This window comes from Loxodonta africana, chromosome 1 (assembly GCF_030014295.1).
Source record: "Loxodonta africana isolate mLoxAfr1 chromosome 1, mLoxAfr1.hap2, whole genome shotgun sequence".
Lineage (NCBI taxonomy): Eukaryota > Metazoa > Chordata > Mammalia > Proboscidea > Elephantidae > Loxodonta > Loxodonta africana.
This window is the reverse complement of record NC_087342.1, coordinates 216,400,080-216,427,041: the sequence shown is the minus strand read 5'-3', so window position 1 is coordinate 216,427,041 and position 26,962 is coordinate 216,400,080. Positions and strand designations below refer to the sequence as shown.

The window sequence follows — 26,962 nt, the reverse complement described above, 5'->3', positions numbered from 1 at the left end:
GAATGGGGTAAATAATGCCCCAGCTTTCTGCAGAAGTAAGGACAAAAATGAGAAGCTCCAAGGAATGAGAAAGTCCCAGGATGATGGTAGAGAGAGAGAAGCTGAGAAAAGTGACCTCTTAAAGTTGGTTATGATTCATGGGCTCAACCCTTAACTTTGCAGTAATGGATCTGATCGTAGTCAGCGCATCAAAGTCTTTGTATGTTGAACTGAGTCAGAATATCACCAAGTCCTAGATTGGCCACTGGGTGGTGCCTAAGACAATCAGAAGCACACTCCAGAAGTTCTGAAAAAAGAACTGATATTGAAAACAGATCTCACAGAGATTGGTAGGAACTTGTTAATATAACATCCTCCACAGAATTTAAAAAAGACCCAGGTCTCATAATATTCAAAATGTCCAGGATATAATAAAACATTACTCGGCATATGACGAATCAAGAGAGTCTCAACATGCATGGGAACAGACAATCAACAGATGCTTATGTTGAGATGACAGAGACGCTACACTTATCTGACAAAGACCTGAAAGGACCTATTACATAGATGCTCCAAGAAGTAAAAGCAAATGCTCTTGAAACAAAATGAAAGACTGAAAGTCTCAGAAAATAAACAGAAGATACAAAGAAGAACCAATTATAAATTCTGGAAATGAAAAAACAAAATAAAAAATCATACTAGATGGGCTCAACAGCAGAATGGAGAGACAGAATAACAAGCCAGGGAACTTGGAGGCAGATCAAGAGTAATGAGAAACTGTACAGTGACAGAAATCAAAGACTGGTAAGGAAAATAAGAGAGACAAAGAAAAAAACCAGAGCTTCAGAGACCTGGGGGAAAATACAAAAATGTCTAATATTCATGTCATCAGTGTCCCAGAAGGATAAGAGAAAGACATCAGTGTAGAAAAAATATTTAAAGAAATAATGGCTGAAAGCTTCTCTAGTCTGGGAAAAGTATTAACCCACAGATTCAAGAAACTGAACGCCAACCTGGATAAATGCAAAGAATCTGTGCCCCGACACATCATAATCAAACTGCTGAGAACTAAAGACGAGGAAAAACTCTTAAAAGCTGTCACAGAAAAACACATTTCTTACAGAGGAAAAATGATTTAAAGGATGGCAAATTTCTTATCAGAAACTACGGAAGTATGAAGACCTGAGAGAAAATTGTCAATCCACAATTCCATATCCAGCAAATGAAGACAAAAATAGTCTTAGAAGAAGAAAAACTAAGAGAAGCCATTGTCAGCAAACCTGCTCTGAAATAATTGCTAAAGAAAGTCCATTTACAAAGACGGAAAATGATACCAGCAGGAAACTCGAAACAGCAGGAATAAAGGAAGAGCCACAGAATTAAGTTTGACCATTGGCCAGGTTTTGAATAATGATATATGAAAATAAAAACATTTTTAAAAATTAAGGTTAAGAAACACAAAGAAAGGCTGAGAAACAGTTTCTGATCAAAAGAAAGTAAGAATAAATGGCAGGTAAATGAAATTCATAATCCTGGATAGGATCCTGAACTAGGGGGAAAAATAGCCATTCGGAAAATTATTGAAAAATTAAAGAAATCTGAATGTGGGCTATAATTTAAATAATAATATTATATCAGTGATAAATATTCTGATTTTTAAAACTGTAGTTATGAAAGAGAATGCATATTTCTTAAATACAGACCTAAGAATTTAAATGTAAAATAGCACAATGTCTACAATTTACTTTCACCTGATTAAAAAAATAAAACTAATGGAGCTTAATAGAGAGCAAAGAATGTAACTCATGCTTCTACATAAATGTAAAATATAACAGAGCTTGTACTGCAATCACTGGGAAACAAGATGGACTACTCAATAAGCAATGTGTGGACAAGTGCTTCTCCATATGAAAAAAATAAAATTGGATAAGCACCTCTTACCATACCAAATACCAAATTCCAGATGGATTTAAGTCTTGAACGTAAAGGTAAAAAATCTTAGCATTTAAAAAAAAAAAAAAGTATCTGTATAATTTCAATATAGCAAAGGATTTTTTTAAAAAAGATTCAAAGTAAATAACTGGATTCATCAAAAATACCATAAAAAGGACATAAAAAAAAAAAGGAACTGATAGAATACTCTAGATTCAAGAAAAAAAAAGACTTCCTACAATAAGTCAACAACACAAAAAAATAAGAATATGGATTATAGATAACAGTATTGTATCAATGCTGAATTCCTCATTTTGATCACTGTACTGTAGTTATGAAAGAGAATTTCACTGATAAGGAAACACAAATGGGCCATACACATATGAAAAGGTACTAAACGTCAATAGCAATTATGGAAATACAAAGTAAAACTAAAGAAGATATTCAAGCAGAATGACAAAGTCAGTCAATATGAAATGTTTAGGACAATGTGGAGTAATAGGAAATCTTATACAATACTGGTGAGAATGTAATCTTGGCAATATCTTGTGAAGATGAACAGCTATCTGTGACCCAACAATTAATTCCATTCCTAGATGTGCCCTTAGAGAAATTCTTAACACCTGAGTACCAGAAGACATGTACAAGAATGTTCACAGTAACATTGTTTACATCAGAAAAGATCTGGAAACAGTTCAAATACCCACTAACAGAACAAATAAACTAGTACATTCATACAATAATTATTTATAGTAGTACTAAATAAACTACATACAGCAAGGTGGGAAAATGTCAAAACCAATGATGAGCAAAACCAAAAAAGAAGCAAATCAGAATAATGTATAGTGTGATTTCATTTACATAAAATTTAAAAATTAATAAGTCCAAATCACATCTTATAGATTTACATGTGTAAAGAGAAAAACTATGATAAAAAAGGAATAATTAACACAAAATTCAAAATGGTAGTAATATTTATGGGACTATCATGGAGTTGAATTTGAGGAGAAAGATACAGGGTTTCCAAAGATACTGATAATGTTCTATTCCTTTAGCTGGGTGCCTTTTATTTCATTATTAAGCAATACATATAAGCCATAGACATTAGTTGTATGTGTGATATAATAAAAAAAAAAAAAAGCACATCTTTTATTAAAAATAAATAAATAACAGTTGCTATCAAGTCAATTCTGACTCGTGGCGACTTCACATATGTCAGAGTAGACTTGTGCTCCATAGGGTTTTCAATAGCTGATTTTTCAGAAGTATATTGCCAAACCTTTCTTCCAAGGTACCTCTTAGCAGACTTGAATCTCCAACTTCAGGTTAGCACCTGGGCTCAGGGACTCCATATCTTTTATTAAAAACAAAACTCATTGCCATCAAGTAGATTCTGATTTATAGCGAACTTATAAGACACAGTAGAATTGCCCTATAGGGTTTCCAAGGAGCGGCTAGTGGATTCAAACTGTTGACCTTTTGGTTAGCAGCCAAGTGCTTCAACACTGCGTCACCAGGGCTCCATATTGTTTATAAGGGAAGGTTAATCAACTTGAATATATTGCCATTACTTACACACTTTTTGGTCAAGTGTATGATCTCCTGCTGTTTTCATTACTTTCTGCCTTTTACTCTAAAAGATCCCAGTGCAGTTTGATTTTAATTTCTCAAGTGATTTGTTAAGAAAAAATTCCGCCTTTAATTCAACTAGAAGTTCCCTGTACCAAATATATACTCATACCTACATTTCTCAAATTATCCAAAATTATGAACACATAACCAGGGTTATGTGTTCCCTCTTTCTATATAATCTTTTTATACTTGAGATACACTGAGAGGCATCTGTACCAGTCTCTTTGACTATCTCTTCCTTTTATCTTAATGAGAATTTCTTAGTTATTATCATAATTTTATTCTAGGAAGTTATCTATCTAGCACTTCCTGACCATCTTTCCTGGCCCAACAGGCCAGGATATCATTCTATTCCTGTGTTCTAGTCCTGAATTTCATCCTACTAAATCGTTTTCATTTCTAATGCTTTTACACTTTTCATTAAGCTGCATTCAAAGAAAAGTATTTAGCCAATATGATGCAATTACTACAAAAACTGTAATTCTAGGTCTCTAATTTGTTTCAGTATTGTGATTAAAAATTTTCTTGTTTAATATCTGCAGTGAATTAATTCAAAATCTTTAGAAGACCTATATAGATTTTGGAAACCCTGGTGGTATAGTGGTTAAGAGCTACAGGTGCTAACCAAAAGGTCGGCAGTTAGAATCCACCAGGCACTCCTTGGAAACCCTATGGGGGCAGTTCTACTGTCCTATACTGTCACTGTAAGTCGGAATCTACTCGATGGTAATCGGTTTTTTTTTTAGATTTTGGGGGACTGATGGAATCAACTTGACGGCAGTGGGTTTGGTTTTTGTGTGTGTGTGTGTGTTTGGCCAAATGCTCTTTTATAGCTATCCAAGTTTGTGTCTTGTTCATATACAGACTGAGCAAATTCTAAGCCTTATAAATACGCAAACTACAACATTTAGGTAATAGTCTAAGTTTAATACTACTCATGAAATAAGAGTATAACGAGATAAGTGAATTTTTGTTTCTACATTTATTTATTTTTCTACTAACAAAATCTGATGCTAAGGCAGTAGCCTGCAGGCACCAAACCTTCCACTGCTGCGGAATGGATTACTCCAGTTTTCGATCTTTTTCTTAAAAGGACGTTAGGCTTCAGTGCTCTACTGATAATTTAATTTGGAATGCATGTATGCTTATCTATCCTCTCAGCCTACAAGATGCATCTCTTATCAAAAGAAACAGATATAAATCGGAATGTTAGAATAAAGGAAAAACACGTATCTTTAGGAATCTATTAATTTAATATTAAAACTCAACTATTCAGACGTTCAACATGTTCCTGGGGAAAATAAATCCTATTCTATGAAATTTCACTATGAGAAATTTTTCTTGACCCTTAAGAATAAGTAACACTTATGTGAAAACATTTCATAAAGACCTAACAATTATTATACATAATTATTAGACAATATTAGGTCCTAAAATAGTAAAGTCCACATAGTTTAGTCCTCAGTTATAAAACGGTGGGTTTGAATTGCTGACCATTCTGTTAGCAGCTAGGTGCTTAACCGCTGTACCACCAGGACTCCTTTGTTATGTTAACAGAGCCATATTAGTATAAACCCAGTGTATTTTAAATCAATCACTTTTGAGATACAGAAGGAGCAGATTAGGCACAAAAGCAAGGAAGCACAAATGGGGAAAGACTGATGCTACAAGGAGACCACTAAAGAACTGAGGAAGAGAAGTTGAAAAGAGACAAGACTCTCTTCCCCAGAGTGGACAGAGACAGCCTTCCCCTAGAGCTAGTGCCCTGAATTAGGACTTTTAGCTTCCTAAACTGTGAGAAAATACATTTCTGTTCGCTAAAGCGACCCACTGGTGGTATTTACGAGGCATACTTAAGAGAATAAAACAAAGTTCAGGGAAAGCAAGAATGTTGTGGGGATTGATTATTTTACATAGGTTAGCCCAAGAAGATTCCCTAGTTAGGTGACATTCGAGCAAATACCTTCATAAAATGAAAAGGAATTAGGTAGATATGTGGAAGATGAACATACTAGGCAGAAGAAAAAGCAAGTGTACAGATGCTGATATACAAATGGAGTTAGTTTGTCTGAGACACAGCAAGGAAGCTAGAGTGACCGAAAACAATAAGCAACAAGGAAAGAGATAAGGCCAGACAAAAAGATAAGGTCCTAGAAGCAGCAGGGAGCCAGTCATGGAGGGCTTTGCAGGCCATTATTATGTTGGCTTTTACCCTGAATGAGACTGGAACCATTGGAAGATTCTGAGCAGAAGAAATGCATCATCTATCAGACTAAAAGGATAATTTTGGCTGCTATGGTTTTATGGTTAGAAGGGAAACCCTGGTGATGTAGTGGTTAAGTGCTATGGCTGCTAACCAAAGGGTCGGCAGTTTGAATCCACCAGGCGCTCCTTGGGAGCTCTATGGGGCAGTTCTACTCTGTCCTATAGGGTTACCATGAGTCAGAATCGACTCGACGGCACTAGATTTGGTTACGGTTAGAAGAGATTGTAGGAGACAGTGACTTAAAACTGTATGAATGTAGTGGAGGTGATGAGAAGTGTTTGGATTATGGATATATTTCGATGATAAAGAATGCAGGATTTCCAAGTAGAATGTAGGTAGAGTGTCAGAGAAGAGACAAGTCAGGGATGACTACGGTGTTTGATATGAGCAACTGGAAGAACAGAGTTACGAAGTGATATGGGGAAGATGGGAAAAAGCAGTTTGGGAAGAGAGAATCATGACTTTTGACTTTCGACACAGATATTCCTATAAAATGCTTACTAAGTAACTAAGTGAAGAAGCTTTATAAGCAGAAGGATAAATAAGTCTAATTTTCGAAAAGGGCTGGAGAGTGAAATAGTCTTGTTTATCCACCTACTTGGGGAGGTTGGTGAGAAGGACTGGCCAGTGATGTAAGAGAAGAATCAAAAGCAAATCAACAAAGAATGGCCAACTATGCTTATTGCCGCTAGGAGGTGAAGGAAAATGACATGATAGAGATTTGGTGACTAGACTTTATAATATAGGGGTTTCATGAATGATCTTGTGAAGAGAACTGCAGTGTAATAATGTGGGCGGGGGGGTGGGAATCCTGATTAGATTGGCTTCAAGAACGAATGGGAGAGCAGGAATGTGGGGAACAGAAAAAAAGGGCAGTAGCTGGAGAACGTGTGTGGTGCTTCCTTTGTTTTAAGATGAGAAAGGAAGAAAATTGCTAGAGTGAAGTCATAACTGTTGGGAGACAATTCTCCATGAATGGCTCGAATTTCTGCTCAGTAAGGCATTTACAATTTTTGGGGGGGAGGTGGTAAAATTTTGAGCAAATTTACAAAACGCCTTTTGAACAAAGGCATTTAAAGAAAATTGGAAAATATTTGTATAAGGAGACATTCCAGGGTAGTAAAGCTTGGCTGCATCTCCCTCTCCAGAGACAGCCCAATGCAGTAAAGACAAATGCCTCTCTTCTCCCTTCCCAGAGGAGGTCTGCTTACATTTCAGAACATAAGGTCTCTCTCTCCGAAGAGGATGATGTGCAGGTAGGTCACAGGATCACAGTTTCCTAATTATGGGGTTCCTCTTCAGTGTATGCCTCTGCAGGTGCAGGTACCACTTGGCCCTCACCACACTGCCCAGTGTGCGTTTGGGCTCAGGGAACCAACACAAAATATTATTCTAGCTACTGCTTTTTCTTTGAGTAATAACCAGACTTGGTCTCCGATGCAGAGTTCTTGGTTTTCTCTGCATGTGTGTAAAAAAAGGCGCTGGACTAATCTGTTAGCTTGCAAGCAGGGTAAAATCTCAGCCCCTCAGCAATTTCTGGCTTAACAACAACATAAAAAGTTAAAAAAAAATTACTGAGAATTGGTTACATCACAATAAAATGGATTCCCTTAGGCAGAGCTATACTTAGAAGATATTCTTTCAGTCCAAACGCATAGAAGGTAGACATGCTAAAATAGCTAACAGAAAAACAAATGATAATAAAAAATTAAAATGGCTGATGGGGGTTCCTTGCAGTTGAAGCCTGTATTTTAAGGACTAAACATTGATTAAGGGAAATAACAGCTGTGTGTTTAGCTGTGTGTTTACTAGACATCATATACTTATGATTTTAATATTTTATATCTTTCTGTATTTACTTCTGATACTCCACCAAAAAAAGAAACCAAAAATGCTCCATGGTTAAAGAGGTTAATCTGCACTGCATATACTATACCTCCCCCTTAAACAGTTATACTGTTCATTTATATACAACACTCTGCAAAGTTCTGCAACAAAGAATCCTTTGTAATAAAGAGTTTTCCAAACTCCCTGAACTACAAGTCACAAGTAAAATCTATGAATTATTCTACAGAATGCTCTGTGAACCAGATTGAGAAATGCCGCTTTAAGTAATGCAAATCCCATTAATTTATTAGCAACGAAGAGAAGTAAGAAACCAGGACAAAGTGTGTTTTGAGTTTTAAAAAGAGACATGAAAAAGCAGGGTCAACACAGATTAGTGGAGAACTAGCGCTCATGAAACATTCAACACCAAGGTAAAAACTACACCCCCTGGTAAAGGCCTTCCCACTGCATGGGGAAAGAAAATGTTTGAATTCCTTTTAATGTTTACTTTTTATCTTAAAAAGTAATAAACTAAGCTTTTAATGTATGGATCATTACATACTGCAGTCAGTCACAAGACACATGAATTAACACACAGCACTTACTGTATGCTTCCTATGAGGTAGTATTATAATCTCCACTTCATAGATGAAAAAATTGGGAGCGTAAAGGTTAAAAAATTTGCTCAAAGTCACACACTAGTAAAAGGAAGAGCCATAATTTGAACCCAAGAAGTTTGCATCCAGAGTCCTTTCTCTCCACTACTCTCCACTATTAACATAAAAAAGGCAGAAAAAATTCTTTAAGAGCTAACTACTTTCTAATAAGACAGAATCTGTCCTCCTGGGGCTTACATCAAGACCTGTTTTGACTGATTCACAGTATTCGAAGAAAAAGTTATACTAATTGTAAAAAGTTGAAAATAAGGAGAGGTCACAGAAAAATCATATTTCTAGCTACAGTGTAATATATGGCTGGAAGTCAGAGTTAGGTGGGAGTGAGAAGGGGAAAGGAAAAACCATAAGAAATATGATTAAAGAGATAACAGACAAGTGTTAGATCATAAAGGGCCTTAGATATTATGCTAAAGAGTTTAGCCTTCATCCTGAAAGTGGGTGTATTATTGAGGGATTTTAAACATGATCACGTTAATGTTTTTATAAGATGTACATGATAAGCACATGAATCATACAAGGTAAATATCTTGCATAAAGAATCTGCTAAAAATGCTGAGAAAATTCCAATGAGGAATATGGCTATGCCACTGGGAAACACTGTCAGATGTAGTCTTCTGCTAGAATTCTAGCTCTTGGCATAAATAGGCCCACACTAATGTAGTCAACTAATTTTTGACAAAGGAGCAAAGGCAATCCCATGAGGAAGGGGTATTCTTTTCAACAAATGATGCTGGACAACTGAACAACCACACACCAAAAAAAAAAAAAAAAATCTAGAAACTGAGAAAAAATTCACAAATTTGACCTTTCACAAAAATTAATGCAAAATAGGTCATATACCTAAATGTACAATACAAAATTATAAAACTGCTAGAAGATGACACAGAAGAAAGTCTAGGTGTTCTTGGGTTTGACGATGACATTTTAGATCTGACATAAAAGCTCAACCCATGAATGAAAAATGTTAAGTTGAACCTCAACAAAATAAAAAACTTCTGCTCTGAAAAAGCCACTGTTAAGAGAATGAAAAGACAACTCAAAGACTAGGAGAAAATATTTTCAAAACACATATCTTATAAAGAACTTGTATGTAAATATACCAAGAACTCTTAACACTCAACAATGAAGAAACAAAAAGCCCAATTTATAAATGGGCAATCTGAGCGGCCATCTACGATATTCCACTGGTCTCATCCCTTCAGGTACAAGTGAGAATGAAGAAAACTAAAGATACAAGGGAAAGATTAGTCCAGAGGACTAATGGACCACATCTACCACAGCCTCCACCAGACTGAGTCCAGTACCACTACATAGTGCCTGGCTACCACCACTGAGTGCTCTGACAGGGATCACAATAGAGCATCCCGGACAGAGCTGGAGAAAAAAGTAGAACAGAAGTTCGACTCACAAAAAAAGACCAGACTTACTGGCCTGACAGACTAGAAAAACCTCGAGAGTATGGCCCTCAGACACCCTTGTATCTCGGTAATGAGGTTAACTCCTGAGGTTCACCCTTCAGGGAAAGATTAGGCAAGTCTATAAAACAAAACAAGACTAAATGGGCACAAAGGCCCAGGGGCAAGGACTAGAAGGCGGGAGGGGACAGGAATTCAAGGTCAAGAAGGGAGGGTGTTGAAATGTCCTGGGGTTGGTAACCCATGTCATAAAACAATATGTATACTAACTGTTTAATGAGAAGCTAGTTTGCTCTGTAAACCTTCATCCAAAGTACAATTACAAAAACAAAAATTGGAATAAAGGACATTCTATGCTCAAAAAAGTAAAACTAAAAATAAAAATTGGCAAAAAATCTGAACAGTCACCTTACCAAAAAAGATAAACAGATAGCAAATTAGCTTATAAAAAGATGCTCAACAGCATATGTCATTAGGGACTTGCAAAATAAAATAACAATGAAATGCCACCACACACCCATTAGAATAGCTAAAATCTAAAAAGCTGACAATACCAACCAAATGCTGGTGAGGATGTGGAGTAACAGGAACTCTCACTTACTAATGGTGAGAATGCAAAATGGTACAACCACTTTGGAAGACACTTTGGCAGTTTATTACAAAGGTAAACATAGTCTTACCACATGATTCTGCAATCGTTCTCCCAGGTATTTACCCAACTGTGTCGAAAACTTATGTTCATACAAAATCCTGCACATGAATGATTACAGCATATAAGCAATTCATAATTTCTAAAAACTGGAAGTAACCAAGATGCCCTTCATAAGGTGAATGGATAAACAAACTGGAATACATCCATACAGTGGAATATTATTCAGCGATAAACGAGATATCAAGCCACAAAAAGACATGAGGAACCTTAAGTGCGTACAGCTAAATGAAAGAAGACAGTCCGAAAAGACTACACACTGTATGATTCCAATTATATGACAGTCTGGAGAAGGCAAAACTATAGAGAGAGTAAAAAGGTCAAAGGTTTTGGAGAAAGGGAATAGATAAATCACGGGATTTTTAGGGCAGTGAAACTATCCTGTATACTACAATGGCAGATAAATGATATTATGCATTTATCAAAACTCGAAGAACTATACAATACAAAGAGTAAACCCTAACGTAAACTATGGACTTTAGTTAATAATGTACCAATATTGGTTCATTAATTGTAACAAATGTACCAAACTAACACAAGATGTTAATAATAAGGGGAAACTGTATGCAGGGGATAGGTTATGTGGGAATTCTAGCACTATCTGCTTAATTTGTAAATCTAAAATTATTCTGAAAAATAAATTCTATTACTGTAGTTTCATGCAAATACACGCATTATACATTTTTTTGCCAACTGCACCCTCCCCTCACAAGGTATTTTTTTAAGTATGCCATGCTAATTTTTTTATATCAACAGGTAGAAAAAATTAGCATAATGTGCTTACAAAAGAGCATGGTTGGCAAAAAATGTATAATATGTGCGTTATTTGCGTAAAATTGCGGTAATTAAGGGAAAAATGTGAATTTTAAAAATTGATGAAATGTGATATTGTCCCCTTTCTTGGGGTATCATCGTAATATGCTGAGAGTTAAAAGTATAACTACAGATTTTGAGTGAGATACTCCATGTTCTACTTAAAAATCAAGTACGTATAAAATACCAAATTAATAAATAATAGCTGTTATTTAATAATAATAGTTACTGATTATAATAAAATATATTAACATATATGTAATAAAAATATTTCTTAGTTGTTAATTAATTGAATAATTTATTATATATTAATAGTTGATTAATAATCTATGTGTAAAAATATAACTGATTCTTCATTACAATCAGTAGTTATTAGGTTTCTTACTTCTTAGGTCTTATAACTCTTTAGTCTCTATGTTGCTTTCTACCTTTGGTCTTATGCCTAATGCTGTTCCCCCAACCCAAGTCTTATTTATTCCATGAAATGCTATGAGGATCAAATAAGGCAGTATAAATCAAATACCTAGCACTTAGGTTTCCCTCCTTCACTCTAAGTCCAAGTGTCTTACCAATACTACCATAGGTCTCACTCTCCTCCTCCAGCTTTACTGCCAAAAGGTTTCAATCCTAATTTTAAACTTAATAAAGCAGGAATTAACTTAGGAAAAAGTATCTACTCATGCAGACAAATCAACTTTTCTTTAGAAATGTAGAAGAAAAGTAGTATTCTGTTTTACCTAAAAGATTACAAATTCAAAAGCTTTCTTCAAATTATTTCTTCAAAATACGAAAAAAATCATTGCCTTTAATTCCAATTACCTAAATTTTTATACATACATACACACACATACACACACACACACAAACGCAGACCTGTCATCAAAAAATATGTCTCACAAGCTATTTGAGGGAAAGGGTACATCCTTACTCATTCTTTATGCTCAAAATACAAGTTCAACATGGATCAAAACATATACAAAATGAAACCTTAAAAAAATTAGAGAATAATTACAGTAAGGTGGAAAAGGACTTTCCAATCAAAGCATAAAACCCGGAAGTCATAGAAGAGATTAATAAACCTAATTACATTAAAAAATTAGGAGATATATAGGGCCAAAAATATAATAATGATGAGGATGATAATGAGAGGAGATAGATGACATACTGGCAGAAAAACTGTAAATACATTACAGAAAAAGAACAAAGTTCTTTAATATATTAAGAACTCTTACATTGTTGTTGTTAGGTGCCTTCAAGTCAGTTCTAACTCAGGGACATCCTACGTAAAACAAAATGATAGGCTGATGGTTCTGCGCCATCCTCACAATCTTTGCTATATTTGAGCACACTGTTGCAGCCACTATGTCAATTCATCTCATTGAGGGTCTTCCACTTTTTTGTTGACCCTCTAATTTACCAAGCATGATGTCCTTCTTTAGTCATTTGTCCTTCCTGATAGAAAGTCTAAAGTAAGTGAGATGAAGTTTTGCCACCCTCGCTTCTAAGGAGCATTCTGGTTGTGCTTCTTCCAAGACAGATATGTGCCTCTTTTGACAGTCCATGGTATATTCAATATTCTTCACCAACACCATAAATTCAAATGCATCAATTCTTCTTCGGTCTTCCTTATTGATTGTCCAGCTTTCTCAGGCCTATGAAGAGACTGAATATACCACGGTTTGGGTCAGGTGCACCTTAGTTCACAAAGTAACATCTTTGCTTTTTAACACATTAAAGAGGTCTTTTGCAGATTTGCCAATGCAATATGTCATTTCATTTCTTGACTATTGCTTCCATGGGCATTGACTGTGGATCCAAATAAAATGAAATGCTTGACAACGACAATCTTTTCTCTGTTTATCGTTATGTCGCTTATTAGTCCAGTTGTAAGGATTTTTGTTTTATTTACGATGAGATGTAATCCACACTGAAAGCTGTAATCTTTATTCTTCATCATTAAGTGCTTCAAGTTCTCTTCACTTTCCAAGCAAGGTTGTGTCATCTGCATATTGCTGGTTGTTAATGAGTCTTCCTCCAATTCTGATGCCCCATTCTTCTTCATACAGTGCAGCTTCTCGGATTACTTGTTCAGCAACCCCAACGTACATCCTTTTTTTATTTTATTCTGTTTGAACAAGTGCCTCTTGGTCTATGTACAGGTTCCACATGAGCACAATTAATTGTTCTGGAATTTCCATTCTTCTCAATGTTATCCACAATTTGTTATGATTAACACAGTCAAATTTCTTTGCATAGTCAATAGAACACAGGCAAACATCTTTCTGGTATTCTCTGTTTTTAGCAAAGAACCACCTGACATCAGCAATGATACTCCTCATTCCATGTCCTCTTTTAAATCTGGTTTGAATTGCTGGCAGTTTCCAGTCAATGTACTGCTGCAACCATTTAATTATCTTCGGCAAAATTTTGTGTGTTAAGAGTAATTATTGTTCAATAATTTCTGCATTCTATTTTATCAACGTTCTTTCTTTGGAATGGGCACAAATATGGTTCTCTTCCAGATGGTTGTCAGGTAGCTGTCTTCCAAATTTCTTGGCATCGACAAGAGAGCGCTTCTAGCATTTCATCTGTTTGCTGAAACATCTCAATTGGTATATATCAATTCCAGGAGCCTTGTTTTTTTCCAGTGCCTTTGTGCTGCTTGGACTTCGTCCTTCAGCACCATCAGTTCTTGATCATATGCTACCTCCTGAAATGGTTGAATGTTGACCAATTCTTTTTGGTACAAAGATATCACCTTTTGGTGCTTCCTGCATCATTCAATTTTTGCCCAGAGAATCCTTCAAAACCGCAACTCAAGTCTTGAAATTTTTCTTCAGTTCTTTCAGCTCTAGAAATGCCAAGTGTGTTCTCTTCCCCTTTGGTTTTCTAACTCCAGGTCTTTGCACATTTCATTATAATATTTTATCTTCTTCAGCCATCCTTTGAAATCTTCTGTTCAGCTCTTTTACACTTCACCATTTCTTCCATTCAATTTAGCTACTTTATATTCAAGAGCAAATTTCAGAATCTCTCCTGACATCCATTTTGGTCTTTTCTTTCTTTCTTGTCTTTTTAATGCCTGTTTTGTTTTCTTCATGTATGATGTCCTTGGTGTCATTCCATAACTCTTCTGGTTTTCAGTCATTAGCATTCAATGTGTCAAATCTATTCTTGAGACGGTCTCTAAATTCAGTCAGGGCATACTCAAGGTCATACTTTGGCTCCCGTGGACTTGTTCTAATTTTCTTCAGCTTCAACTTGATCTTGCACATGAGCAACTGATGGTCTGTTCCACTGTCAGCACCTGGCCTTGTTCTGACTGATGATGCTGAGCTTTTCCATTATCTCTTTCCACAGATGTAGTTGATTTGATTCCTGTGTATTCCATCCTGCGAGGTCCACAATTACAGCTGTCATTTATGTTGCTGAAAAAGGTATTTGCAATGAATAAATTGTGGGTCTTGGAAAATTCTATCATGCAATTGTTTCTATCACCAAGGCCATATTTTCCAATTACTGTTCCTTATCTTTGTTTTCAATCCAATCACCAGTAATTATCCATGCATCTTGATTGCATGTTTGATCAATTTCAGACTGCAGAAGTTGCTAAAAATCTTTAATTTCCTCATCTTTGGCATTAGTGGTTGATACATAAATTTGAATAATTACAGTGTTAACTGGTCTTCCTTGCAGGCATATAAATATTATCTGGCACCGATTGCGTCATTCTTCAGGATAGATCTTGAAATGTTCTTTTTGACAACGAATGTGACACCTTTCCTCTTCAATATATCATTCCTGGTGTCCAATTTAAAATGGCCAATGCCAATCCATTTCAGCTCATTAATGCCTAGGCTATCGATCTTCAAGTGGTCCATTTCATTTCTGACTGCTTCTGATTTTTCTAGATTCATACTTTGTCCATTCCATGCTCTGATTATCAATGGATGTTTGCAGCTGTTTCTTTTCATAAGTCGTGCCACATCAGCAAATGAAGGTCCCAAAGCCTTTACTCCATCCACGTCATTAAGGTCGACTCTACTTTGAAGAGGCAGCTCTTCCCGGTCGTATTTGAGTGCCTTCTAACTTGAGGGGTCATCTTCCAGCACTGTATCAGACAATGTTTCATTGATGTCCATAAGGGTTTCACTTGCCAATCTTTTTTGGAAGCAGACCACCAGGTCCTTATTCCTAGTTTGTCTTGGTCTAGAAGCTCCACTGAAGCATATCCACCATAGGTGACCTTGATGGTATTTGAAATACCAGTGGCATAGCCTCCAGAATCACAGCAACATGCAAACCACCACAGTATAACAAACTGACAGACAAGTAGCGAAACTCTTATGTGTTAATGAGAAAAAAGAAACAACTCAATAAAAATAGGCAAAGTTCAGGGAAAGAGTTTAAGAAAGTACAAATATCTTAAAATACAGAAAAGATTTTCAGTTCACTCAAAATAAAAAATTTCAAATTAAAAACAATATGGTATCATTTTTCACTTATCAGACTACTGAATGTTAAGTAGAAGGAATGAAATTAGCATTCTCATACACCTTGGGTAGAGGCGCAAATTGATGCCACTTCTTTAGAAAGTAATAATTCCACTGATATCTAAAATGCAAATAGTTTCTGACCAATCTGATCCAATTCTACAAATTTACCTTATAGATACATTTGTCTATGGGTATGAAAACACATAACATTACAACAGAGCAAAATGAACAAAAGGCTAGAAATGATATAAATTTCCATTGATGAGGACTGGCTGAATAAGTAATGCCACTTCCATACAACGAAATATTATGCAGGTGTGAAAATAATTATTTAAATGTCCTGATATAGAACACTCTATCAGATATATTGTTAAGCAAAAAGAAGTTACAGAAAGGTGTAATGCCCTCCCCTTTATGCTAAAAAAAAAAAAGGAGCTATATTGAGGGATTTCTGCTTATACACACAGACTACAAGTATTTTTAGAGGGACAAACAACAATTCAAGAAGGTGGGTACGGAGAGGAAAGGAAGTTGTTTTTCACTTTATGGCCTTTGAACTTTTAGAATTATTTTTTACATTGTGCGTGTCTTTCCATTACTAAGTAAGCAAATGAAGAAAATAACGTTTCAATATAGAATAGCACATATCCTTTCTTACCTACCTTTCTCTGCAGAATTTAAGTGAATGTAGTATGGCAGGTCTCTTTTGACGTAAATTCCATAAGTGCAAGGTGTCATCAGCCAAGGCACTCACAAGAGCTCCCTTGAAAACAGATTACAAGACATTTTATATGTAACTTATTTTACAAATTTTATGCTACATAATAGCTGCCAAAAATGTCCTCCCCAAATTTCAAAATCTTCTGCCAATAGATTTAATTCTGACAAACATTTGCCATGCCAAAATTTGAAATAGATCTATGTATTATATGTATATAAAAAAAAAAATACACGTTTTAACTCATTCGTTAATTTAAAGTATAATTGCATATCTTATAAACAAAAAGTTGGATATTATGGTTGAAATCTATATGGTTGAAGTCTACATATGATCAGATTATAAATTACTTAGTCACTAGTGCACCTGCTTCCTTGGCCAACAGAGTGAAGTATGACATAAAGCTCCTTTTATTAGACTTAAGATAAATCCTTATGACAGTATTATGCCTAGATCTTGGTTCTGCTACTAGAATGCTATGGAAAATAAAGATATAGTAGGTGAGAATTATCAAGGTGACTCAGCCTCACTTCAGACCGAATGGATCGGAATTTCCAGAACGAGGGCCTATAAAGGTATATTTTTTAAAACCTCCAGAGGTGACTCTATTGTGTGGACTAGATTAAGAAACTCTATAAAATACTATGGGTTAATTTATTAAGACATATGAATAATTTTCCTCAAAGGAGTCAGATAAACTTAATCTACACTGAGAACAGAATATGAGAAAAGATGTAACATAAAGAATTAACATTAATTTCAGAAAACATTTGTAATCCTGAACTTTTAGGTTACTATGGGAAATCTTAAAATATCCCCTTTAAAATAAAAGTGATTCTCATCTATCCAGGAAAATTAAAACTGCTCTGAAGACAAGATTTACCAGTACATTAAATGTTTTCTCCAAGTCCCTTCTAACTTCAAAATAATTCAGTAACAGCTAGTTTATTGTGTAACTCCTATTGCTGCAATTTGACTGTTGGCAAACAGAACGTAAAGTCTATACACTCTCCCTTTCACTAGACAGCATTGTCTTACTGATACCATTTTGAAATAGAGAAACTCAAAAGATTCAGGGTATCAAAAATTTGTACTGCTCATTCTACTTCTACCAGTTTCAAACCTGACTATCTTCTTTCTGAAAATATTTCCCCATCTTAAAACTCACGGTAGAAGGTAAGACACATAGCCAAAACAGCAATAACTGCTGACCTCCTTCTGTGGTCTCCTTTACCTTTGGATGGCTTTACAAAAATGAAAGCAAATGACCACTCCCAATTGTAAGATTTTCAAGGCTGTCCTATTTAATATTCATATATTTGCTAAGCATTTTTTTTTAAAAAAATAGCTTTTTTAAAGTGCACTTTAAAGCATTTTAAAATGAAACACTTAAGCATGTAAAATAAAATGGTCATTTTAAAGAACTTTATGATGAATCCTTCTGAAGAGAAAAGAATCTTGTAATGTAAATAATGACAGCTTAAATCACTTTCAAATTCTAAAATTTAGGTGTACAAGTAATTGTTTTCAGTATGTTATTTATACTGGCTAATATATTGCTTGAAAAAATAATCTTACAAAACTATAAAGAATGAGATAGGTTTAGTGGTTGGGGGCATGTGGTTATAACGAGGTAGAGTAAGGGAGTTTCTTTAGAGTGACAGAACTATTCTGTGTCTTGATTGTGGGAGTTGTGCTACGAATCTGTACGTGTGATAAAATTACATAAAACTATACACATATGCATGTACACACACAAATGCATATAGAAACTGGTAAAATCTAAATAAGGTCTGTAGGCTCCTTAATATTATTGTACCGATGCTATTCTCCTGGTTTTGATATTGTATGATAGTTATACAAAATGTTAGTACTGGGGGAAACAAAGTGAAGGGTACACAGGACCTCTCTGTAACTATTTTGAAACTTACTGTGAATCTAATTATTTCAAGTAAGTTGTTTAAAAAAGAGAAAAATAATCTTAAATTCTCACATGAGGATGTTCAACAACCTTCCATATTGATTTTTTTGTACTTTAGCATCCTGCAATGCCTATTATACAGCTCTACACAGAATACGAAAGTTTTTCAACATAATTCTTCTGACCCTGAAAAACCTACACCTTGCCTATTATTTGGATCATAGTTTTACTGAATTTTTTGTATTATCATCTTTAGCTCCGTACCCATGATACCTCTCTTAGATCCTCTGATGTGAATAAAACATATATAAAAAAGGCAGAGGTATTCAGCATCTTTTCTCTAATATACAGTTAAGAACTTATTCCATGGATCACAAGGACTTAACAGCAAAAACTGTGTCCAGAAAATATCCTATCTGAAGATATTAGTCTTTTCTGGAGTCATTTCTCTTTCTTCCTTCCAAAACCGGCATTCTGTACCTGTCACTACTTGGAGTAATCTATCCTCAGAACGGCTCACACTATTTTAAAAACCAGCAAACAGAATATTTCTCTTGCTGATAAAAGCATGTGTTCTCTAGCTCCTTCCATATTTTATACTCCATCAAAAGGAAGGACATTGTCAATTACTTCGACAAATAAGTAACACAACTTAAGAGTGTTACTGAAGAAATTTGGCAGTAACCTGTTTCTAATGAATTCTGGTTTCCTAGTTGTGTATCAAATTCATTAAAGAACTGTATTTTATTTATAATATGCTCAACCTTTAAATACATAGTAATATAGATTTTAGTGTTACATAATATTTAAATGCAGCACCGTCTACCAAAATATATCTACCTCACATCATTCTATTTTCAATATTGTTTTGAAAAAAATTCTTACATTATTTATGTTACTGTCCATGATGATGCTTTAAAGTAAGTTACTATTACCTCTGACCTATTAGAAATTCTACTTCTGGAAATACTTAAATATGAGTGCCTGCAAGGAATCTCAAAGACAAGCTGTGGCTCTATTTCATAAATAAGCAAAAGAGATTAAAGCAATTCACTGACCTCATTAATCAGGAACTGAAGCTGGATTACTGCAGCTCCACTGTCATGCTGGCAATAACACTCTACTCCTGGACGGCCAAAGCTGTCATTAGTTCCATTAAGGAGTTTATGGTATGCGTGGGGTTTTTTATGTCGGTAAGTTATATAACAGACTAATAAATATTCTGAGGACCTGACAATCATATAGGCTGTTTACTGAAGTCAGATTTAGAGTGAGGCTCATTTACATCAACCTTGTCAGTTAGTTTCTCTTGATAAGCATAAGTCTCATACATTAAAGATCTAAAAGAAATAAAGCTAGAAATAGAAAAACTGAAGTATTAGCCAGCAACACACATAGTTAATACATTTTACTTTGGTCCAAATTCTCTTCTTCAACTTAAAATAACAAAGCAAGGAGAAAAGACAGTTGATCTGTAAAGCATCCAATTCTGCCTGAGTCAGCAAGCAAATCTGAAGAGCAGACAATGTATTTTGGAATATCACTTTTTGAAACCATCTTTTTACTGCCATTTTTTATTCTTGCAGTGCCACTTTTATATAGCGAAGAACGATATAACTATGTTACTAATGGAAGCATGATATTATATCACCAATGACTATACTAATCTTTTTAAATAGTCATGAATATGGATTAACATGTAAATTTATATGAATTGCATATAACAAACACACTGCACTTTCTGTGTGTCAGACACTATATTTCCATGTTACATTTCATCCTTATAACTCATGAAGAATATATTATTTCCTCCCATTTAAACAGATAGGTAAACTGAAACACAGAGAAATTAAGTAGCTTGCTCCAAATTACACAGCTAGAAAGTAGCAAAGATAGGATCTGAATCTAAGCATTCTGGCTCCCTATGCTGACTCAGGAACGAAACAAAGACCCACACGCTTACAAAAATTACTATCTGCTTGACACTGTTATATGCATTTTATCTTTCTAAACTTGAAATCGGATATTGGCTATTTTAAAATGCTGCTATAAGTATTAACAGAAAATAAAAAGCTAAACCTAAAAACCCCCACGTCTGCCAGTGTGTTGTACTGTGGGGGTTTACGTGTTGCTGTGATGCTGGAAGCCATGCCACCGGTATTCAGATACCAGCAGGGTCACCCATGGAGGACACGTTTCAGCTGACTTTCCAGACTAAGACAGAGTAGGAAGAAGGACCCAGCAGTTTACCTCTAAAAAGAATTAGCCAGTGGAATCTTTATGAATAGGAACACCGTCTGATACAGTGCTGGAAGATGAGCCCCTCAGGTTGCAAGGCACTAAAAAGACGACTGGGGAAAAGCTGCTTTCTCAGAGTTGAGTTGACCTTAATGACGTGGCTGGAGTAAGGCTTTTGGGACCATTATTTGCTGATGCGGCATGACTCAAAATGAGAAAAAACAGCTGCAAACATCCATTAGTAATTGGAATGTAGGAAGTATGAATCTAGGAAAATTGGGCCTCGTCAAAAATGAAACGGAATGCATAAATATCGCCCTCCTAGGCATTAGTAAAATGGACTGGTATTGGCCATTTTGAATCAGAAAATCATATAGTCTACTATGCCAGGAATGACAACTTGAAGAAGAATGGTGTCGCGTTCATCGTCAAAAGGAACATTTCAAGATCTGTCCTGAAGTACAATTCTGTCAGTGATAGGATAACACCCACACACCTACAAGGAAGACCAGATAATAATGACTATTATTCTAATTTAGGCACCAGCCATTAAGGCCAAAGATGAAGAACCTGAAGGTTTTTATCAGCTTCTGCAGTCTTAAATTGAACAAAGAACATGCAATTAGGATGCATTGATAATTACTGGTGGTTGGAAAGCAAAAGTCGGAAACAAAGAAGAAGGATCGGTAGTTAGAAAATATGGCCTTGGTGACAGAAACAATGCCGGAGATCGGATAATAGAATTTTGCAAGACCAACGGCTTCTTCATTGCAAGTACCTTTTTTCACCAGCATAATCGGTGACTATACACATGGACCTCGCCAGACAGAGCACACAGGACTCAAATCAATTACATCTGTGGAAAGAGACGATGGAAAAGCTCAATATCATCAGTCAGAACAGGGCTCAGGGGCTGACGATAGGACAGACCACCAATTGCTCATATGCAAGTTCAAGGTGAAACTGAAGAAAATCAGAGCAAGTCCACGAGAGCCAAAATACAACCTCAAGTATATCCCACCTGAATTTAGAGACAATCTCAAGGATGGATTTGACACGCTGAACTAATTACAGAAGACCAGACGAGTTATGGAAGGACATCATACATGAAAAAAGCAAAAGGTCACTGAAAAGACAGGAAAGGAAGAAAAGACCAAGAAGGATGTCAGAGGAGACTCTGAAAGTTGCTCTCAATCTTCAAGCAGCTAAAGCAAAAGGAAGAAATGAAGTAAAAGAGCTGAACAGAAGATTTCAAAAGGTGGCTTGTGAAAACAAAAGTATTATAATGACATGTGCAAAGAGGTGGAGATAGAAAACCAAAAGGGAAGAACAACACTCAGCGTTTCTCAAGCTGAAAGGACTGAAGAAAAAATTCAAGCCTCGAATTGCAATGGTGAAGGATTCTATGGGGAAAATATTAAACAATGCAGGAAGCATCAAAAGAAGATGGAAGGAATACACAGAGTCATTATACCAAAAAGAATTCAACCATTTCAAGAGGTAGCATATGATCAGGAATTGACGGTACTGAAGAAAGAAGTACAAGCTCCACTGAAAACACTGGTGAAAAACAAGACTCCAGGAATTGATGGAATATCAATTGAGGTGTTTTAACAAACGGATGCCGTACTGGAAGTGCTCACCCATCTATGCCAAGAAATATAGAAGACAGCTTTCTGGACAACTGACTGGAAGAGATCCATATATATGCCTATACCCAAAAAAGGTGATCCAACCAAATGTGGAAATTATCAAACAATATCACACACAATCAAAATTTTGCTGAAGATCATTCAAAAGCAGCTACAGCAGTATATCGGCAGGGAACTGCCAGAAATTCAGGCTGGTTTCAGAAGAGGACGTAGAACCAGGGATGTCATTGCTGATGTCAGATGGACCCTGGCTGAAAGCAGAGAATACCAGAAGGATGTTTACTTATGTTTTACTGACTATGCAAAGGCATTCAACTGTGTGGATCGTAACAAATTATGGATAACAGTGCAAAGAATGTGAATTCCAGAACACTTCATTGTGTTCATGAAGAACCTGTACATACATCAAGAGGCAGTTGTTTGGACAGAACAAGGGGATACTGAGTGGTTTAAAGTCAGGAAAGGTGTGTGTCAGGGTTGTATCCTTTCACCATACCTATTCAATCTGTATGCTGAGCAAATAATCCAAGAAGCTGGACTATATGAAGGACAGGGCATCAGGATTGGAGGAAGACTCATCAGCAACCTGCATTACGCAGATGACACAACCTTGCTTGCTGAAAGTGAAGACAACTTCAACTACTTACTAATGAAGATCAAAGGCCACAACCTTCAGTATGGATTACACCTCAACATAAAGAAAACAAAAATCCTCACAACTGGACCAATAAGCAACATCATGATAAATGGGGAAAAGATTGAAGTTGTCAAGGATTTCATTTTACTTGGATCCACAATCAACACCCATAGAAGCAGCAGTCAAGAAATCAAAAGACACATTGCATTGGGTAAATCTGCAGCAAAGGACCTCTTTAAAGTGTTGAAAAGCAAGGATGTCACCCTGAAGACTAAGGTGTGCCTGACCAACGCCATGGTATTTTCAATTGCATTGTATGCATGCAAAAGCTGGACAATGAATAAGAAGACCTTAGAAAAACTGATGCCTTTGAATTGTGGTGTTGGGGAAGAATATCAAATATACTGCAGACTGCCAAAAGAACGAACAAATCTGTCATGGAAGGAGTACAGCCAGAATTCTCCTTAGAAGCAAGGATGGCAAGGCTATGTCTCACATACTTTGGACATATTATCAGGGAAAGGACATCATGCTTGGTAAAGTACAGGGTCACCAGAAAAGAGGAAGACCCTCAACGAGGTGGACCGACACAGTGGCTGCAACAATGGGTTCAAGCATAAGGATTTTAAGGATGGCACAGGACCAGAGAGTGTTGTGCATAGAGTTGTTATAAGTCGGAACCGACTCAAGGGCACCTAACGACAACAAATCTAATAAAAAGTGTAATAAAACTACAGCTCTCCATATACAAACTCACACACAAATGTGTAGTCTATCTATAAAAAACCAGTTGCTGTCAAGTCATTTCCGAATTATGGCAGTCCCATGTATGTCACAGAACTATGGTTTGTTTACAGGATTTTCAGTTGCTCATTTTTCGGAAATAGATCACCAAGGCTTTCTGTGGTGCCTGTAGGTAGACTCAAACCACCAACCTTTCAGTTAGCAGCCCAGCACATTTGCCTTTTGCACAATCCAGGGACTCCTTCGCTATCTCTGCATTCTATTAATAAATGTCCCAGGGCTCTTAATTAAAAAATATTTACGCTATGTGTTAAATTCCTATTTCTGTGTAGCTGTTTTTGTTCTGATTTCTAGAAATTTTTCTAGGTATTTTCAATAGATTTTTTTTTTTTTCTATTACTAGAAGTTAACTCTTCTATCATTCTGTAAACAGACTAAATGAGCATATTCAGCCCTTGGTGTCCTACTCTTTGGAGTTCCTGGATGATGAGAATTATTAAATGTAAACTGCCAGCCCAAAGGTTGGCAGTCTGGACCCACCCAGAGGTGCCTCAGAAGACAAGCTTGGCAATCTGCTTCCAAAAGGTCACAGCTTTGAAAACCCCATGGAGCGGTTCTACTCTGTACCTAAGGAGTCACCATGAGTAGGAATCAATTCACTGGCAACTAACAACAATCTTGCTCTTTAAACACCTGCCCCCCCCCCTTTTTTTTCCTTTTGCTGCTATAGGGATGCAAGAACGCAACTACAGGAAATTAGATTTCAAATTTCTAGTACTGGTCCTGTGCAATCATATCCTGTTAGATTAAAAAACTCAACGTTCACGTTTCTGTTAACCCATCTTCTTTTTTCAGATGACAGTATAGACCTTGCCTTTTCTTTCAGTACAGTGGTTCGAATTCTAATACCTCCAGTTAAATTATTCTTTTCTGTCACTAACTAGTATATTCTATAATACCCATTTAACATGAATGGAGTAAAACCTCTTATCTGACCAGATGAGGATTTAAGGCAACTGAAAAGCTAAAGATACTAGCAATGCAATCTGAGTGCAGCACTCACGTAGTCTTATCATTTCTTCTCCAATCATTAGTTATTTTATCCACACCTACTCAGACAGGAAATTGTTAGTGATTTAACTTCATGAAGTATTCTCAAAATATTCATCTTAGGTTTTTGCAAAAGAACAAACCTCTTTTTCCACTCACATTTCACCAGTTTATAAATTAATGAAAGTGATTTACTTGATTATAATAATAAATATAACTGATACAAACAGATCTGGGGACACATTTAACTGATTCTTGGTAAATAAGCAAGCAGCTCTATTTTTTCAGCTTCCTAGAAAGTAGCCTACTGGTCTTGAAATTTTAGTATGCTGTGGGCATCAGTCCGTATTTCATACCCAAAACATGAAATGTGTCAGTAAATCCAGGAATTCAGTTACATGGAGGTCAAGAAAGGTTTACCTCTTACTCTATTCCAGACAAAACTGTACTATTTTATGATATAATATAGTTCACTTAACTTCTAACTAAGATGATAAATATATTTCCTTAGTATAATTTTAAGAACTACTTCCTATCTACCAAGTTTCAGGCACTGCACCTTAAATACATAATTGTATTTAATCTTCACAGGAACTCTGAAATATAGTTATTATCCTTATTTCACAGATGATAATTCTGAGGTTGAGAGAAGTGTTCCCCCGCTCCCCGAGGTTCCTGATTTCTTTCCCTTTTCTCTTGCATATGGCAGTACTATGCAGCTGCAACCAGCCCTACAGTGTCCTTTCACACTAAAATAGCCCTAGAAATTGGGAGAAAAAATAGAAGAATGTCATAATAAATAGTTCCTTCATAATAACAAAAGGTTTAAAATTAAATTTTAAAGAACAGATATTACGTACAATCATGAGGTAGTAGCGCGGAAAGAATACAGATTTCAGGACAGTAGTTCTCAATCCTGGCAGTGTGTCAGAACTCTGGCTCTATTGTAAATTTACTGAAACCAAAACACCACAGGGGAAGGCTGGGTAGATATCTTTTTTTTTTTTTCCAAGTGCCATGGCTGAGGCACAGAGAAAACTTAAAAACACTTTCAAGTTGGTTCATACACCAGCTGTCATTACTTGCTGTGACCTAAGCAGGATTATTAGACCTCTCAATTTTCTAATCTAGAAAATGTAAGTAATACCTATCTATCTTACAGGATTGATGTTAAAATCAAGGCATATACAGTGCACTCCTGGTGGCCATCATCATTATTTAACTCAATGTATTCATTACTTTAGCTAGAACTAAATTTTATCTTACAGTAGATATAACATAATAATGCAAACAAAAAAATCAACCTTGAATATATTAGATCACAAAATAGTTCCAAGCCCATGCCTTGGTACTTCATCTACTGTGAGGCCATTAATTGCTTTAGTATAAAACACATGTTACCATCAAAATCCTAAAATAGGCTTACAATTACACAAGTTCCCTTCAATTTTCTATAACCCTGCCTAAAATGTTTCTTATGAATGACTATGTGTAAGCAAGATTTTATTATATGCCAAAACAATCATTTTGTCCTCAGATCAACATTACCTTTCAAAAGCAAAAAAAAAATAGCATTTTTTTAATAAAAAGCCAGCATTAACATCAACATATTTTTAAAAAAATATTTTATGATAATATTTTATGCCAGGGATCAGTAAACTTTCTATAAATGGCCAGACAATAAATATTTTAGGCTTTGCAGGCCATATGGGCACTGTCATTAACTACTAAACTCTACAGTTGCAATGTAAAAGCAACTAAAAAAAAAAAAAAGCAACTAAAGGCATTATATAAACAAATGGGTGTGGCTGTGTTTCAATAAAACTTTATTTATGGACACTGAAATTTCATACAACTAATAAAAACAGGCAGCAGGCCATTTGGTCTGTAGACTATAGGTGGCTGATCCATGATTTATGGTATAATAAATGTAGCTATAAGATATGGTACCTGAAAAAAATCTGATTTATCTGTTTTTTATAGCTATAATAACTTAAAAGACAAAAAAAATGAAGTGTAAAAGTACAATATTTTAAAAAATATGGAAGATAAGTTCTCGTAAACAATGAAAACCAAACAAAGACCTATTCATAAACACTGAAAAGATATATTTATAAATAATGATTTTTCTTAAATATTCTTGCATTCTGTGAGGTGCTTCCAATGAATATCTAGAAATCACTTTTCTATTTCCTAAAGAGGTCCCGACACCATATTTCCATATAAGATGAATTTAGAAGATGAAAGAAAAGTAGG

The 26,962-nt window shown here is 35.6% G+C and overlaps 1 protein-coding gene across 8 annotated transcripts in view; it reads right to left on the bottom strand.

Annotated features, from left to right (window-relative positions):
- The window catches only part of STXBP5 (syntaxin binding protein 5), a 205,630-nt gene that overhangs the window by 153,026 nt on the left and 25,642 nt on the right, over nt 1-26,962 (bottom strand). For all 8 annotated transcript variants that reach the window (XM_003404421.4, XM_064291914.1, XM_064291911.1 and 5 more), the window contains exons 3-4: nt 19,444-19,525; nt 16,409-16,509 (exon numbers count right to left, since the gene is read on the bottom strand). In XM_003404421.4, coding sequence (XP_003404469.1) covers nt 16,409-16,509; nt 19,444-19,525 — 183 coding nt within the window. The remainder of the gene's footprint in view (nt 1-16,408; nt 16,510-19,443; nt 19,526-26,962) is intronic.